The following is a 16,689-nucleotide window of genomic DNA, read 5'->3' on the forward strand; positions in this document are numbered from 1 at the left end:
TCAAAGCCTGAGGGACTCCCATTCTCCTTGGCCCAGTGACACAGGGTTATGTGTAGCAGTAGAGTGGAAACTGGGCAGATAATCAGCCTGATGTTTTCAAACAATTTGTACTGGGCTCAGAAAATGCTTACGTGCTAATGTTTATGAAGAAAATTAAGATACAAGGCGACATATGCAGTGTGGGTCTAAAAAAGCTTGAGAGGAAATATACCAAAATATCAGCTGTGCTTCTCCCTACGACGAGAGATTACTGGTGATTTTAAATTTCTTCTTTATACTTTGATCTACTGTGACTTGAAAAAAAATAAAAGAGGAAGAAGAAGCATATATTTTTACCCCCAGAAGAAGAGCAGCACTCTGGAGTCCTGACAATAAGGGAGGGCGGGGCCACCGGCCTGCTGAGCCGGCCTCCCAGGTGGGTCTGGGGAAGAGCTGTGGGCAGAGCGGGCAGTCACGGACCTGAAACTCTGCACCAGGGCCTGCTTCTTGAGAGCCTTCCAGGCGTCCACCAGGCCCTGCCAGTGACGGTGGCTCTCCAGCTCCTGCTGCAGCGTAGCCTCCATGAGGTTGATGAACAGCTGGGCGATGGCCCTCCGGTTGCCCAGTAGGGCTTGGTTTATGACCTGTGGTACAGGCAGGCAGGCTCTACACGAGGCGGGGGCTCGCCAAGCTCAGAGCAAGGCTCAGCTGGAGAGGGATAGTGGGAAGGGGGGCCAGGTGAGGTGCAGGCAGAGGGCCTGGGGCGCAGCGGGGCCGAGTAGGGCAGAGGCAGCATCTGAGGGGCATTGAGGGGTCACTGGGCACTCAACGCAGTTGCCTGGGGCTGAGCGGCCATGGACAGTGACAGGGGTCTTTCCTGAAGGCTTACCTATGACCCCTGACTTAACCATGTACCTTCAACCCAGCCCCAAGACCATATCAGATCGTTAAAGTAGCCGATTTTAGTTCACTGGAGATGAGCACTCTCGTGGGCTCTTACTCTTTAACTGTTTGTTCTTTTTTTTTTTTTTTAATAAATTTGTTCCAAAAGCAGAGTGCTCATGCCATCAGGGATCAGTTACATATGGTTGTGATGAGAAGACCCAATTACCAAATGAGGCCAGAGCTAGGACATTCTTCCTCAGTCCTCCCAGTGACCCTCCCCTAGGCATCCTTGGCATGGCAGTGGTGGGGACAATTCTTCATTGTGTGACACTGTTCTGCTACTTGGTAGCCTGCCCCCTTTATGAGAGCAGTCTCTCCCATGCCCCCGAGGTGTGCAACAGCCAAATGTCTCCATAGCTGCCCAAAGCCCTCGAGGCGCCACCCTGGCGCAAGGGTGAGAACAAAGCTCAACTGGCAGAAATTCCAGTAACAATTTTCACTGGAACCTGAGGGGTGTCGCCAGCTATACTTCCTAGCTGGGGGGGCACCAGCAGGTTTTTCCTCAACCTCCAATTCTGCAGCCATAATACGAAGATAATGTTATTGGCAGCCTAGGGATTTTGTGAAATTAAATGAGATAAATGCACATGGAGTAAGGAGCGAGTGCCAATTGTTATAATGAGTATAATAAGGGTGTGGAAGTCAAACAATGAAACATCCCCAGGTCGCTGCTAACTCTGACCACCCCCCAAATAGAGCAAATGGATAAAAGTTAGGGACTCTTGCTTGTCTCAAACAACTGCGGCCACTGCTGAGCCGTCTTTTACCCCCCTGCCCCCAATAAGTATTGGCGTTTAAGGATCGTGATCCCCATTTTATGGACAGGGAGTTCCAGGTGCCGGAGCAGAATGACGTCGGGAGCTTGTGTGTCTGGGCAGTGGAGAGGGAGGTCTGTGCCCGTTCCCTGTCTGTGCTTTGTCCAGGACTCCAAGGTGCAGAACCTTGAATTTTTTGTTTTCTACACCCAAAGAAAGCAGCTGGGCAAGGGTGGGGTGTGGAGAGGGAAGCAGTGGGGAAGAGCCAGGAGAAAGAGCATGCTTTAATAACAGACACTGGCAGCCAGCAGGAAGGCAGACAAGAACCACTAGAAAAACAGAGCAGGCTGGAGTCACTTAGGAGGGCACAAAGCACCTGGAGAGCAGGACAGCCCCATCATCTAGCACCTACTGCACTGCACATGGTAAGCTGAGACAGGGCCCAGGCGTGCTCGTAAAATACATCTGTGCTCAAACCAGGGACACTGTGCTAGGTCACTGGGATTAAGACAGCAGGGATGGGTGCCATGTAATTTGGAAAGATTTCTATTGAAAATACTTAACAAAAACTCTGGTTCAGAACCCAAGTGACCAACCTGAGTTACCTGGAAATGTGACCCATGAGAAAACATTCGTTCCTGTGACACCAGGCTCTGGGGCATCCTCAGGTCCTGCTCTATCTGGGGGCTGATCCCCTGCACATGCAAACCACTCACCATGGCTTCCTTATTTATCAGCCTGTACACTTCGGGCTGCATGAGGTAGGAAGTTTTCTCTATGATTTCCACATATTTCTTCAACACACCTTTGAGCTAGAAACAACAAGTTGCCATTGTTAGCGACTCTCTTTTCCTGGAAACCTAAAAGGACACAGACGATGCCTCACAAATCCCACAGGTGAAAATCACCACAAGCCCACGTGCAGGCCAACTCACTTTATCTGCCCGGGAGAACTCGGCCTCGTACAGGGCCTCATCCAGCTCCTTGATCCCCTGCTTCTGGAACTGGAACTTCTCAGCCACCTGATCCCACAGCTCCAACAGGGTCTATGCCAAGAAGCCTGGGTCAGGGAGGCTGGGAGGACAGATGGGCTGCAAGGGAAGGAGCAGGACCCGGGTGGGGCAGGCGTGGCCACAAGGGAACCCCTACTTGGATGGTGTAGTCTTCGAGGTTGGTGTCACTTTCCACCTTTTTGAAGAGCCGGTCAATGTCTTCATCCGACTCGGCCAGCTTTTTTAAAAGAAGAGTTCCTGGCTCCAAGATGAAAGGTTCCATTTCCTAAAACGGGCCAGTAGGGCAACGGCCATGGTATCAATGCCACCAGAGAGCCCGGCCCTTCCTCCCACCCCGAACCTGTGATGGGGAAGTGCCTGCTGTCGTCCTGCCTTGAAACTGATCATCATTCCCTAGAACTAAGGCACTAGGATTCACGAATTCATTCACAGCCAGAGCACAAGGGCAAGCCCCATTCCATCGGTCATGGGCCACGTGCTGGGCACTGCACTCCGGGCTGAGCCCTCGTCCTCAGACTCTCTTGGTCTGGAGTAGGTACTGACCTCAGGCCTGGTCCCTGGTTGGGGCTCAGCAAATATTCATTAAAGAAGTGCCCAGTGAAAGAATTCCGAGTTTACTTCTGATGAGGAAACTGAGGCTCAGTTATGCTGCATGACCAAAGCCACAGAGCCATAGGCGAAAGTAGAGCTCATGTACAGATGGGACGGATGAGTGAGGTGACGACTGGCAGGGGGTGGGAAGACCAGCATGCCCTAGCAGGACTGAGCAGGGAGCTCAAGGTCTGGGCTTTGGCATCAGCTCTGGAGTCCGGTTCCCACCTGGCCCCCTATGTGCCAAGTCAGGCAAGACTTTTTGGGCCTCACCTGCAGAGTAGGAGTAATAATGGTACCTGACTTAGAAGTTGTGCTCATCTCGAGCACTCATAATGGACACTCAAACATGGCTACCCTGATTCCGTCTACACCACTGGTGAGCCACTCAGGACCTCTGAGCCGGGGCAGGGGAGGGGGGGTGGGTGCGGTGACAAGCCCGGCTTGGGAATGGCCCAGGAACAGAAGGGGGGAGAGGGAGGACTCTCACCATCCCAATCTGAGCAATCTCCTCCTTAAAGCTCCCCAGAGCACTCTCGTAGCCCCGCCTCTTGGAGTCCATTCCCGCGGTGCCAAGGGTGGTGGTGCAGGGCCTCTGGGGAACTGAGGGAGAACAACAGAGGTGAGGGGGCTGTCCTCAGAGCTTCAAAGCAAGGGCAGAGCACCCAGAAGAAGTCAGCAAGGCAGAAAGTGCCTTGGCTCAGGAGATGGACCCCAAAACCAGGCCACAGTGTCACAGACTTAAGGAAAAAGAGAAAAGACAGAGGTGATCCCTAAGTGCTATAAGGAATGAAATCTCTCATCTACATTTAAATGCCAGAAAGTATCCAAATGGGACATATAGAATGGGACAAGTTATGTTTTTTAAAAAGTTTTATAGAAGCACATATATATACAAATATGAATAACCAACACTTATATAGCACTTACCATGTACCAGGCATTGTTCTAACTCAATCACCACTCCTGAAGAGGCCGAGAGGCGGGTTCTATTTCATCAGCCCCATTTTACAAGTGAGGACGCTCAGACATGGCCTGAGCAGGGGTTTGGATGTAGGCCGTCTGCTCTAGGGTCTGCATTCCTGCCCTGTGCTCTGCTGTCCCCTGAATCTATGTGGGAACCTAGATATTGTATGTCCCATGTGGTTTCACGGTGGGGGCCATTCTCGGGAGGAGGCAGTGTTATTGTGAAGGGAGACTTTTTACTTTCTGCTTATCTCCTTCCTTTGTTTTTCCACAGTAAGTGTATATTAGGGGGTGCCTATTGTAAGTTTGAACCCACGTTGGGTGTAGGGATTACTTAGAGTGAGCATGTATTATTTTTTTAATCATAAAGAAAAAGAGCCTTCCTCCACAGTATAAAGGAAGACAATGTAGATTGAAATCCTCTTGTGAAACTGCAGTAAAAAAAAAATCCGTTCCCAACTGATTTTCATCGGTAAATGCTGAGTGTGCAGAGCCCCTTGCCCCCTCCCCAGCTCCCTGTTGAGGAGAAGGCCCAGGGCTGGAGGCTCAGGGGAGGAGGCTGAGGGAAGGAGGCCAAGGGGAGAGAGCCGGGCCTGCCCTCACGGTTGAACAGAGGCTCACCGATGGTGTCCATGAGGCCCCGGACCTCGCGGGCGGCAATGGTGCTCTCACTTTCTTGAGCTTTTTTCTTCTTGATTATTTCCTTTTCCCTGAGGCACAAGCAGAAGAAACAGTAAACCCCCAGCCCACTCCCCCACACCAGGGCAGCTCTGGCACACAAGGGAGTCCTCAGAGGGACCCTGGATATTGGTGATAACCCAGGCCCACCCCATCCTGACAGCCCCAAGGCCATGCCAGTCTCTCAACAACCATCTGCTGCCAGCAGGCACGATGGTCCCTAGACAAGGAATCAGGGTCTGCTTCTGCTCTGGCTGCAAACCACATGTGGGTAGTAGGCAAGAGCCACTTCCACATGGGGACACTGAGGACTGGAAGGGGCGTAACCAGCCTGGGAAAGCCAGGCCGGTGCTAAGCACTCAGCATTTACTCCTTCAGCAACCCATCCTGTGAGGCATTTGGGGTAACCCCACTGTCCAGGACAGGGGAAGGGGCTTAAAGAAGTCACTGTACAAAGCAGAGCTGAGACTCCCAGACCCACATGTGTGAGGCCAAGGTCCATGGTCCATGGAGTTTGGGGGTGGGAGGAGAAAGCTGAAACCCCAGGACAAACTATCTCAGTGGGAGGAGCAGGGTGGGTGAGCATGACCTTAGCTTTGGAATAAAAATCCCTGAATGCACTGTCCACAGGACAAAGCAGCACAGAAATGCAACAGGTCTCAATGACACCTGCCATTCCTCAGGGCCCCCACACGTGTGGTGCTTTGTAGTCATTTCTCATGCAGTCCTCACTGCAGCCTTACCAGCCTGGGCTGACCCTCCAGAGGTGGGTCTTTCAACCTTGTCAATCAGATGCCCATGGAAGTCTGGGTGCTCTGACTACAGGAATGCCGATGGCTTGGCCACTTGACCCAAGGACTTGGTTTACATTGGTGCTGATCTATCCCTCCACTGGGCTCCTCTTCCACTCACCCAGAGGCCCTGCCCTGGCTGAAGGAACACACAAATTGGCTGGCTTTGGCTGGCTGAATTTTCAAGAAGGGGACAAGAGAGACGCCATTGCTGAGTTAGTGACCCTAGTCATCTGAGGGTGGCAGAGCTTAGCAGGTTGTCCTCTGGATCTCTGTCCAGGGCAGACCTAGCTTTGTCTGTCTGTCCCAGGAAGCAAGCACAGCACAAGGCCAGCACCCTCCATGAGAAGTGCCTTTCCTAAAACACTGTCCTGTAGGGGCTAAGAGCTCCTGACTGATCTGGTTATCGGCATAGTGGGTGGCTAAACCCTGGGGAAGAGGGGACCCTTGGGAGGCACAGGTGACTCTCAGGTCAGCTGAGAGGGGGCTTAGACCCTCCTGCAAGACCATCCTCCTGGGAAGTAGGGGTAGCATCGACCGGCCCCTGCCATCTGTGCCTCTGGACCCCTGCACTTGGCATCAGCACAGGGGCTAGAGAACATTGACCTCCAGTCTGGGCTTGGGTGGCCAGTGGGTTTACCCCTCTGGAGGCAGTTAAGGGTGCTGAGGGTCAGAAGCCTCAGGGGAGGGGCGCCTGGGTGGCTCGGTCGGTTTGGTGTCTGCCTTCGGCTCTGGTCATGATCCCAGGGTCCTGGGATTGAGCCTGGCATTGGGCTCCCTGCTCCACGGGAAGCCTGCTTTTCCCTCTCCCTCCACTGCTCCCCCTGCTCATGTTCTCTCTCTCTCACTATCTCTCTTTCTCTCAAATAAAATCTTAAAAAAAAAGAAAGAAAGAAAGAAGGAAAAAAGAAAAAGAAGCCTCAGGGGAGATTTCCCTGGGAAAAGTCAAAGATAGGTTGGGGCAGAGCCCTTTACCCAGCGTTGGGTCAATCTCTGCCCGAAAGCAGGTGAAAGGGAAAACAAGGGCAGGTTGAGAAAGGCTGACTTCCCCTTCAGAGTCCCAGACCAGAGAAGGGTTTGTGGCTTGTGTTGAGCTTGCAGAGCCAAGGGACGCTCAGCTCCTGCTACATTCTCCCCGGCGCCCCGGTGAGGTAGATGCAGCCTCTCCTTGTCCCTTTCTTTCCTTTTTCCCTGCTTGAGGAGTCTGAGCTCAGGGAGCTGAAATGGCATACTCCCCACATTCCGCACACAGCAGCCAGAAGGCCTTCAAAAGGCAAATCAGTTGCTCACTTCAGTAGTCCAAAATCCTGACTGTGGTCAGCAGGCCTCTCCTAGCCTCATCTCCCGCCCCTCTCCCCCAGGCCCACTGACTTCTTTGGCCTTCTGGAGGGGACCAAGCCCTTCCTGCCTCAGAGCCTTGCCCCATGCATCCCTCCCCTCATCCTCTGGTCGCAGGTGCAGCCCTTCATCTGGGGCTTTCCTGACTTCTGCACCACCGCTCATCCTCTGGGTCAGAGTCTTCCCACCTTTGGGGGGACTTGCTTATTTATTTACTATCAAGGCTTCAAGTTCTGGGAGGGTGGGATCCCAAACCAGTACCTGGCCCTAGGCACTCAATCAATCATTATTGGCGGGGGGGTGGAGGGGGAAAGGAAGGAAGGGAGCAGCACAGAGTCCTGCAAAGTACCTCTTTCAGAGGAGGTACCTGGGACTTCATTCCTACCTGGCACTCATTTTGTGTGAGATCTGTCTGAGTTTTTGAAGACTCTCACATATCACGCCCAGTGTGTGGCAGGGCGGTGGGGACCGCAGGACCTACCTGTAGAGAACAGGGTTTTCTGTGACCCAGTCATTGGGTAGGCTGTGTGCCCACTTCTGCTGCCGGGCAGACATCATCTCTCCTTCAGGAATATCCATCTTCTTCATCAAGGGCTTCCTGCCATTCTTGGGGGTCATAGACCTGTCCAAGGCACGCTTCCTGGAGGCTACCAGAGAGCGGACCAGCTGTGCCTGAATCCACAAAAGATCCCAGTGAGGGGTCAGAGCTGCAGGCTCCCCAGCACCCTGGCCTGACCCTGCAGTCTTATAAGGTCACGGGGGAACTTGCCAGCAGGAAGGCACATTGCAGGGAGGCCCAGCATCTTTTGTAATCACAAGGAATTAGAAAAATGGGCCTGTCCAATTATAGAGGACTGGTTGAGTAAACTCAGTATGTCCCTTCAATGGAATGTTAGGCATTTATTGAGAATGAGACTTACAAAGGATTTTTTTTTTTTTTTTAAGATTTTATCCATTTACGGGGCGCCTGAGTGGCTCAGTTGGTTAAGCGACTGCCTTCAGCTCCGGTCATGATCCTGGAGTCCCTGGATCGAGTCCCGCATAGGGCTCCCTGCTCGGCGAGGAGCCTGCTTCTCCTTCTAACCCTCCCCCCTCTCATGTACTCTCTCTCTCTCTCTCATTCTCGCTCTCTCAAATAAATAAATAAATCTTTAAAAAAAAAAGATTTTATCCATTTACTTGACACAGAGAGACACAGCAAGAGAGGCAACACAAGCAGGGGGAGTGGGAGAGGGAGAAGCAGGCTTCCCGCGGAGCAGGGAGCCCGATGTGGGGCTCGATCCCACGACCCTGGGACCATGACCTGAGCTGAAGGCAGATGCTTAACGACTGAGCCACCCAGGTGCCCCGACTTACAAAGGATTTTTTATGACACAGGGAAACGCTTATGATAGACCATAAACATATCAATAAAAAGCATAAATTAAAAATTATAACCAAAATTATACAATAGGATCTCAAAATTTTAAACTCATAGAAAAATGACCCGGAGAAAGTGTGCTAACTGTTAAGAATGGTGTGTTGCTTCCAGGCAGCTGGATCATGTGAGTCATTTGTTTCTTTGGTTTCCTTATACTTGTATAATTTCCAAGCCTTCTACAGAGAGCATTATTCAGAGCTCAAAGTAGGAACGAAAATCCCTTTTAAATAAGCAGTACAGTAAGATATTGTTCTTGTCTGTGTTTTTTATAGACATCAAGGCAATTCCAGCAACCTATATGGTTGTCAAGAGGGTATTACTTTAATACATGATGGGAAGTCCAAGATTAACAACTAGGCAGTACATGAATGTCCCTTGACATGGGGAAGGTCCGTGTGATACCATTAACAGGGAAAAAGCAGGTTTCAAGACACTGGTATAGAATCAAGCCCATTTTTAAATTGAAAAAATTAGAAATCCTTTTGTGCATAGAAAAAGGTCCCAAGACATCCATTGGTTAATTCTGGCTATTTCTGAATAATTTAAGTTTGAATTAAATTTAATTAAGTTAAAATTTTAATGTAAATTTTTTAATTTTTAAGAATAGACATTCCAATTTTGTATTCCTATGTTTTAAGAACCAGTAAGAATTATTTTTAAAATCGAAGGAATTTCAAAGCCTTATTTCATTGGATTTCCAGGCAAAAAAGCCTTCAGAGGGAGGGAAGTTTGGGGAGGAGAGGGAAGGGGGTGACAGAGGGACAGACCTACCTCAGCCTCGAAGATCTGCTGGTAGAGTTTCCCGCTGGGAACCTGGGTCACCTTCCCCACTGAGGACATCTTGGCTTGACCGCCGGCTGAACGACCCTGTTGGGAATTCATTGTCCAGGAATCCTGTCTGGGGTTTGGTCTCCATTCCGACCGAGGTTGAGAAACTGATGCCTGCACCCCCAGGACAAGTCCTCCGCCTAGGACAAGGCCCACCCAGGCAACGCCCACCCCCACCCCCACCCTCCTGCTCTGAGAGAAAGCATGGGGCTCGTCTCAGGCATCAGGGTTTTCATTTTAAACAAAAAAGAGGAGAGGGGCAAAGAAGCAAAAAGGAAACAAACCTCAGGCAAGAATAGAACTCACAGAGAAGGCTGGCTCTTCCAGCCAAGCAGGGTGCAAATCCGAAAGGGACTTGAGGGGGTAAAGAATAATAATAAATGGTTATTGTTTTGTGTTTCACCCTCCCAAGCTCTCCTGGGAAAGTCAACGTGCCCAAGGTGTCAGTTCAGATTTCAAGCTGGCCTTGAACCCCCAACCTGGAGCTGAACATGGTTCATGGACCCCTGACTACCCCCTCCGCTACTCCCCGCCACGAGTGGACAGAGAGGGGGTAGTGGAGGGAGGGAGCAGGCTGACTCTGGCCATGCTAATTAGGCACCTACTGTATGCGGAGAAGACGCAGCAGGCTCCTCTCGTGCCACCAGCCCCGCCGGCCTACAGAGGAGAGGGTGGTGGGGGCAGTCCCCGGCCCTCCCCTCTAAGCCCGGGCGATGGAGGTAGGCCCGGCGCCCCACCTGCAAGAAGGCACCACCACTCAAGTCAGCCAGGGCCCTTCCAGGCTCCACTGCAACGGGACGCGCTTGGTCTCCAGGGCAACGCGAGGGGCGGGAGCCCCGCTAGCCCCGCCCTCACTTCCTGTCGGAGGTGGGAGGTGGGAGGTGGGAGGTGGGAGGAGATAGCCCGGAGCGCCCGGAGCGCCCCACCCGCAGCAGTGAAACTGTTAGGAACCCGTTCCCTCCCTGCCAGTGCAAGGGGGCGCCTCGGGGCTGTCAGGGGCGTCCAGAGCCGCGCACTAATTGTTCTGAAAACTGAAGGAGACAGATGTAACTCCGAGCCATGGTAGTCAAGAAAATCCATCCCCTCTTCTTTGCTTGGTTAAAACCAACCTCTGCGGGCAATATCAACACAGTGCTTGGCTCTAAGTAGGAAGTTGAACGCGTCTCTAAAGAAGACCATCTCTTTCTCAGATTACATGGTTGAAGGGCTCCGAATTGAGGCCTCAGGCTTGTATGGAATTATGATGAAAAGACTATTTTCTGGGACTCTGAGTTCCATTCATCCTCCCACCACTGCCACATAACCCTCCTAAAATACCGCTCAGACCTGCCCTCTCTCCGGCTCAGAAGTACCCGCCCCCCCCCCGCCCCCGCCACTGCCCCGCCAACTCTGCCGCCCCTGCCAAACCCAACTCACAGTCCTGGATGACCACAGAGGCCCCCGCGTCTGGCTCCCACCTTGCCCCTCCCTGCTTCAGCAAGCTCTCCACTCTTCCTGCCTATGCCCCCTGCCCCCTCAGCCTGCTCCTCTTTCTTCACACCTCCCAGAGCCTTCCAGCCTTCCACTACCAGGGACAAGTGTCCCAGCCACTCACGTTCCTCACCCCCTGTCCACTCTCCTCTCTCTGGGTGTGCTTGTATGTTGGTTGCCGGCAAAGACAGGAGTGCAGAACATCCAGAGTAGGTGTTTCCTGAAGGACAGGTATGTCTCACTAATTTTGATTCAGCTTCACTTGCCCTTCACACAGTGTCTTGCACGTGATTCAGACACAGTGAATGCTCCCTGGGTAAATGCACGACTACCTGGAATGTCCTGGTCTGACCCTCCTAGAGTTTGTCTCTTTCCCACACAGCCAGCCAGAGTCCCGCGTGGCCAGACCTGACACTGAGGTTATCACTGAACCTGACTTGAGGGTTTCCTATATTTTGTGAGGTACCCAACTCCCCAGAAAATCCCTCCCCTCGGCAGAGATCTCTGTTCCAGTTGCTAGTAAATGCACCCTTGTACAACTTCCTACAACAAGTGATCATTCCATCCAGACTAGTTTCAGAAGTTAAGAAACAGTGAATAGAAAACCCTTTTATTCCCCTTCTTTGGCACTGGGTTTTATTAACAAGGTGAAATATTGTAACAGAAGGTTGGACTAATTTTAGCAGGAAAGAGAAAAAAGTGTAGATAACGAGGGAAGGGGTGAAAAACACAGTAAAAACTAGGAAATGTGGGAGCATCTGGATGGCTCAGTCCGTTAAACATCCGACTCTTGATTTTGGCTGGGGTCATGATCTCAGGGTCGTGGAATCGAGCCCTGTGTTGGGCTCCGAGATGGGCATGGAGCCTGCTTAGGATTCTCTCTCTCCCTCTCCCCCCACCCACCCACCCCTAAAATAGGAAATGTGCAGGAATGATTTGCAGTCATCCATACTCTGTCTTGTCCCAGGACCCCCTGTTGGCTTGGCCCTTGCACATCAGAAACAGTGTTTTCCCTGTCCAGATGTTGCCTAGATTCTAGTTTCTGGCATATCTATAATCTGGGGGTTCTTTATTTTTTTACATATATGGATATAAATATGTAGGCATGGATATATCATGTACAGTGTTTTGTTCTGACACACTTATTGTAGAAAATAGAAAAATATTCCAGGGAGAATGTAAAAATAACCCATAGTCTTACCACTGAGAATTTACCTCCCTTAACTCCTGAGTCTGGGCCTTTGGGTTTGAGTTTGGATTAAACATGGGAATTTGTGTTTGGCTTTTGGATGCCATTTGCATTGCCCTTCCAACTCTGCAATGTGATATCCAGAAGATTAACCAGCCAGCGGTCACCTGGTTAGTCCCTGTCCCATGTTAGAGGTGGACAGGAGGCGAGAGACAGGGAATGGTCCTTAGTGGAGCCAAGTCTTTGGACTCTATTTCTATACCTTACCATCATATCTTCCTCCTCAGTCTTCACCTTGAAAATATCTTTCTTTTCTTTTAAGATTTTATTTTTAAACAATCTCTATACCCAACATGGGGCTCAAACTCACAACCCTGAGATCAAGAGTCACACGCTCTACTGACTGATTCAGCCATGCACACCAAAAATGTCTCTTGAGTAGAGTCTCATCTTTTCCTTCCTCTTCCACTGGTCATTGTCCATCTTCTCCACAGTCCACAGAATGAAGACCAACAAGGACCAACAAGAGCTAATATTTATTGAGAGGATTTAATTCCCTTAATAACTATACTCAGGGTAGCATAATAAGCCTATTTTACAGATGAAGAAACTGAAGCTCAGAGAGTGAATAACTTGGCCAAGATCTCCAAGATAGGAAGTGGCTAGATCCAGGATATGAATAGAGGTCATGTAATTCCAGAGTGTTGAATGAAATGCTATGCCACCTGGCCTTGGTACTAACCAGAAAAAAATTCTGGATCAAACTGATTGGATTTGCATGTGGAAGCATAGCATACATACCAAAAAGTATAAGGGTATACAGTTTAATAAACTACCCAAAAGGAACACACCTGGCAACCAGTACCCCCAAGAAATAGAACATTACCAACTCTCCAGGAGCCCCTTCATCTACCCAAGTCACTGCCCTCTCTTCCCCAAGGATAACAAATATTCTAACTTCTGAATTAGTTTTGCTTGTTTCTGAACTTCATTTAAATGGAATCATACAGAACATACTCCTTTATGTCAGACTTCTTTCATAATGTTTGTAAAGTTTCAAACATTTTTGGATGTGGCTGTAAGTTCATTTTTACTTCTGTATAGCATCCCATCATTTTAAAAATGCCCCGTTTTATTTATCTATTATTTTTTTATTTTTCTATTATTGATGCACATTTGGTTTGTTTCTAGTTTAGAAAACTACCAAATCAGGATGCTCTGACCATTCTTTAGCATGGTGAACATATGTAGGCATTTCTGCTGGGTATTTACCAGACAGTGGAATTTTGGGGTCAAAGAATATGTGTAAGTCCATCTTTAGCAGACACTACCACAGTTTTTGAAAGTGGTTGTGTGCATTTACACCTCAGCAGTGTATAAAGTTCCAGTTGCTCCACATCCTCATTGACATTTGGCCTTGTCAGTGTTTTTTATTTTAGCCATTCTGGTGTATGTGTAGCAGTGTTTCATTGTGGTTTTAATTTGAATTTTCCTGGTGAGTAATGATGTCGTGTAAACTTTTATATACTTTTTGGCCATTTGGTTGTATTTCTGTGAAATATCTGGTCAAATCTTTTGCCCATTTTTTCTGGTGGATTTTGTCTTATTAATTCATAGGAGTCAATTACATATCCTATCTGATGCTTTTTCCCAGATAAATATATGACAAGTGCTTATTCCCATTCTGTTCTAGCCTTCTAACTCTCTGGAAGGTAAAGAGAAATTCTTAATCAGGTCCAATTTATTAATTTTTGTCTTTATAGTTAGTGTAGTTTATGTCCTAAGAAATCTTTGCCTGCCCCCAGGTCATGAAAATATTCTCCTAAATTATCTACTACAAATGTTACTGTTTTAAGCTTACACATTTAGATTTAAAACCCACCTGGCATTGATTTTGTTTATGATAGGGGGAGGGTAGGAGTCAAGATTAATTTCGCTCCCATATGGATAACCAATGACCCTGGGCCATTTACTGAGAAGACCATGTTCTCTCCATCGTTCTGTGTGTTTCTTTTGTCATACACAAAATGTTCATAAGTATGGGTCTCGCCGGACTCTGTCTATTGTTCCTTGCACTATTATAGCTGCCCTGATTACTGTTGCTGTATACTAAGGCTTACCATCTGGTAGTGTAAGCCCTCCAAGTTGGATCTTCTTTAAGACTCTCTTGACTATTCTTGGCCACTTGTATTTCTATGGAAAATTGGAAAGCATATAGTTAATGTCCACCAGATATCTGCTGACATACTTTTACTGTGGCTGTATGAATCTATATATCAGTTTGGGGAGAAATGACATCTTAATGATACATAGCAAAACAAGCAAACACACACACAAAAAACAAAAACACCACCAAACTGACCAAAAAAATCCTAATAAAAGAGAAAGAAATGATAAACTGGGAAGAAATATTTGCAATTCATATTACAAAGGGGCTCACATCCCTCATACCTAAAGAGTTCCTAGAAATCGATAAGAAAAAGAACAGACACACTATGGGAAATTTGGCAAAAGACATGAATCCACAGTTCATAGAAAAAGAAATATAAACAGCCTTAAATATATGAAAATAGGCTCAGGCTTAGTAACACTGTGAAGTTTAAAAGTTTGACAATACATTCTAAAGCTAAAGGGGGAAAATAGAAAAGTAATTCTTTCCTCCCCAGGGTCTCCAGGCCCACCAGGTCCAGCACCCTGCGGACCCACCTGATTGCATGGGGGGGGGCGCCCATGGCGCCCCAGAGGACTTGGAGATCTCAGAGGTGGCAGGTGGAGGGATTACAAAGAATTCACCTGAGCAGAGCCGTTGGTCCAGTGAGCAGGTGTGCACGGTGAGGCAGGGTCAGCTATAGAAAGCAGAGCTTCCCCTCACAGCTCATTCTCCCCCCTTTTCCAGGAGAGCTGGATCCTCAGGAACTTCTCACTGCATGCCATTCGCTGTCTGAAGAAGACATGGGGAGAAGTTTCCAGGTGGGGGCCTCTCTCCATAGGAGAAGGGTGAATGAGGAATCTCCCACAGGGCTGGCATTGCCCCTTCTTTCAGCTGGGACTTTCTGGGAGGCAGCCAACCTTGGGGACAGGGATTGAGCTGGGAGTGGAGCCTCTAAGCCTCACTGGAACCTTAGGCCACCAGTTCTGCTTCAGGAATCCGTTCCATTCAACATCAGAGATTGGGCTGAGCCAAACTGACATCTTCAAGTGTTCACTTTATAGCAACAAATTCTATGTCCAATTGGAACCAAAACCAGTCAAAAATAATGCTGCTCAGGGGCGCCTGGGTGGTTTAGTCATTAAGCAATTGCCTTTGGCTCAGATCATGGTCCCAGGGTCCTGGGATCAAGCCCTGCATCAGGCTCCCTGCTCGGCGGGAAGCCTGCTTCTCCCTCTCCCACTCCCCCCTGCTTGTGTTCCCTCTCTCACTGTGTCTCTGTCAAATAAATAAATAAAATCTTTAAAAAAAAAGTAATGATGCTTGGAAGAAATGAGAATGGAGCCCCAGCATGAAGACAAGTATGAAGTCTCCCCTCCCCAGGCCCATGGAGCCCTTTGAGCTCAGAGGAAACCAGTGGAAACCCTCATCCAGATAGTTTTGATCTTTTGGGTTCTCAAATAAAAATCATTGACACTCACACCCTTCCCATCTTTCCCCCAATTTTCCCTCCTTCTTTTCTTTCTCTTCCCCTTAGGAAGAGCTCCCGAAAATTTCAAAAGCTTTGTGGCAAAGACAACGCACTGGGCAGGTGGAGTGGAGGCTGGAGGTCTAGAATGACAGAAGGAGGTGGGGAGGGGGACCAGGCAGGGTGTGGTATTATTTCTCACTTGAAGTATCTGAAAAATTCCAGTCTTGCCTACATTAACAGAAAGAAGGAGCTGTTTGGTCTAGAGCAGGGGGGGCACTCTGCAGGGCAGAAGGCCTGGTCACGGGACAGAGTGGGGGCAGCTGAGCTGTTCCAGGAGGGGTTGCTGAGCTGGCAGAATTACCAGGTGTGTCAGGCTTCCATGCTGGTCCATCCTGCTGGCACTCAGCTTCTTCCAGGCTATTGGGGGTCGGTGGGATTTCTTTCTTCCCTAAATAAGCCCAGCCTATCCTCGGGAAGCCAGGCCCCTGTTGCTCCTCCAGGATTCACTCCATCTCCACGAGGAGGGCACCCTACCTGCGCCAGGGTGGGAGCTGCTGGGGAATGCCATGGGCCAGGTGCTCAAATGGCTGCCTAGGCTTGGGTGCAGATGGCCGGACCAGGGACAGAGAGGTGTGCATTCTGTGACTTCCTACTTTGCCCCTCAAGCATCACTGCCAATCAGTCACAGTCAGGAATCTCATCTGGGTGTCCAGTTGACCATGATATATGTCCCAGATACCTTCTAAGAGTCTGGGGGGACTGATGGCTTCTTAGTGGATCCTTCCTGAATGGAAGTAAGAAGCTTCAAAAAGAGGAAGCAAGGTGTTCCCACCCCGTGCCCTGGTCACTCCCTCCCCTGTCAGTCAGAGATGGCACCTCAGCAGCCCCCTTCTGAGTGGATGAAGGAAGACTGCTGTGCAGGACAATGTCCTGAGGGGTACCTTGGAGAGGTGAAGACTTTGGCATGGCCACAGGCCCAGCCTGGGTGGCAGAAACTCCGGTGGGCTTGGGCAGGCAGGGACCACTCAGCCAGGCTCCCAAGACCCCTGTCCCTCTTTATCCATGGCTCGGCCGGGCTGGGGGCCTGGACTCACATTGAGAGCCCA

General features: G+C 49.6%; 1 protein-coding gene across 4 annotated transcripts in view; it reads right to left on the reverse strand.

The window, feature by feature from the left end:
- The window catches only part of CCDC180 (coiled-coil domain containing 180), a 75,949-nt gene that overhangs the window by 54,794 nt on the left and 4,466 nt on the right, over positions 1-16,689 (reverse strand). Inside the window, exons 2-13 of one of the 4 annotated variants that reach the window (XM_035016259.1) lie at positions 14,757-14,904; positions 14,084-14,156; positions 10,899-10,994; positions 9,611-9,658; positions 9,248-9,343; positions 7,538-7,728; positions 4,871-4,959; positions 3,774-3,886; positions 2,829-2,957; positions 2,615-2,725; positions 2,396-2,491; positions 460-623 (exon numbers count right to left, since the gene is read on the reverse strand). In XM_035016259.1, coding sequence (XP_034872150.1) covers positions 460-623; positions 2,396-2,491; positions 2,615-2,725; positions 2,829-2,957; positions 3,774-3,886; positions 4,871-4,959; positions 7,538-7,728; positions 9,248-9,343; positions 9,611-9,658; positions 10,899-10,994; positions 14,084-14,086 — 1,136 coding nt within the window. In that variant the 5' untranslated portion in view covers positions 14,087-14,156; positions 14,757-14,904. Of the gene's footprint in view, positions 1-459; positions 624-2,395; positions 2,492-2,614; positions 2,726-2,828; positions 2,958-3,773; positions 3,887-4,870; positions 4,960-7,537; positions 7,729-9,247; positions 9,659-9,909; positions 10,144-10,898; positions 10,995-14,083; positions 14,157-14,756; positions 14,905-16,689 lie in introns of those variants that run through there. The other 3 variants (XM_035016261.1, XM_035016260.1, XM_035016258.1) reach the window with 3 other exon arrangements.

This window comes from Mirounga leonina, unplaced genomic scaffold, assembly GCF_011800145.1.
Source record: "Mirounga leonina isolate KUSES-001 unplaced genomic scaffold, KU_Mleo_1.0 Mir_170, whole genome shotgun sequence".
NCBI classification, from domain to species: Eukaryota; Metazoa; Chordata; class Mammalia; order Carnivora; family Phocidae; genus Mirounga; species Mirounga leonina.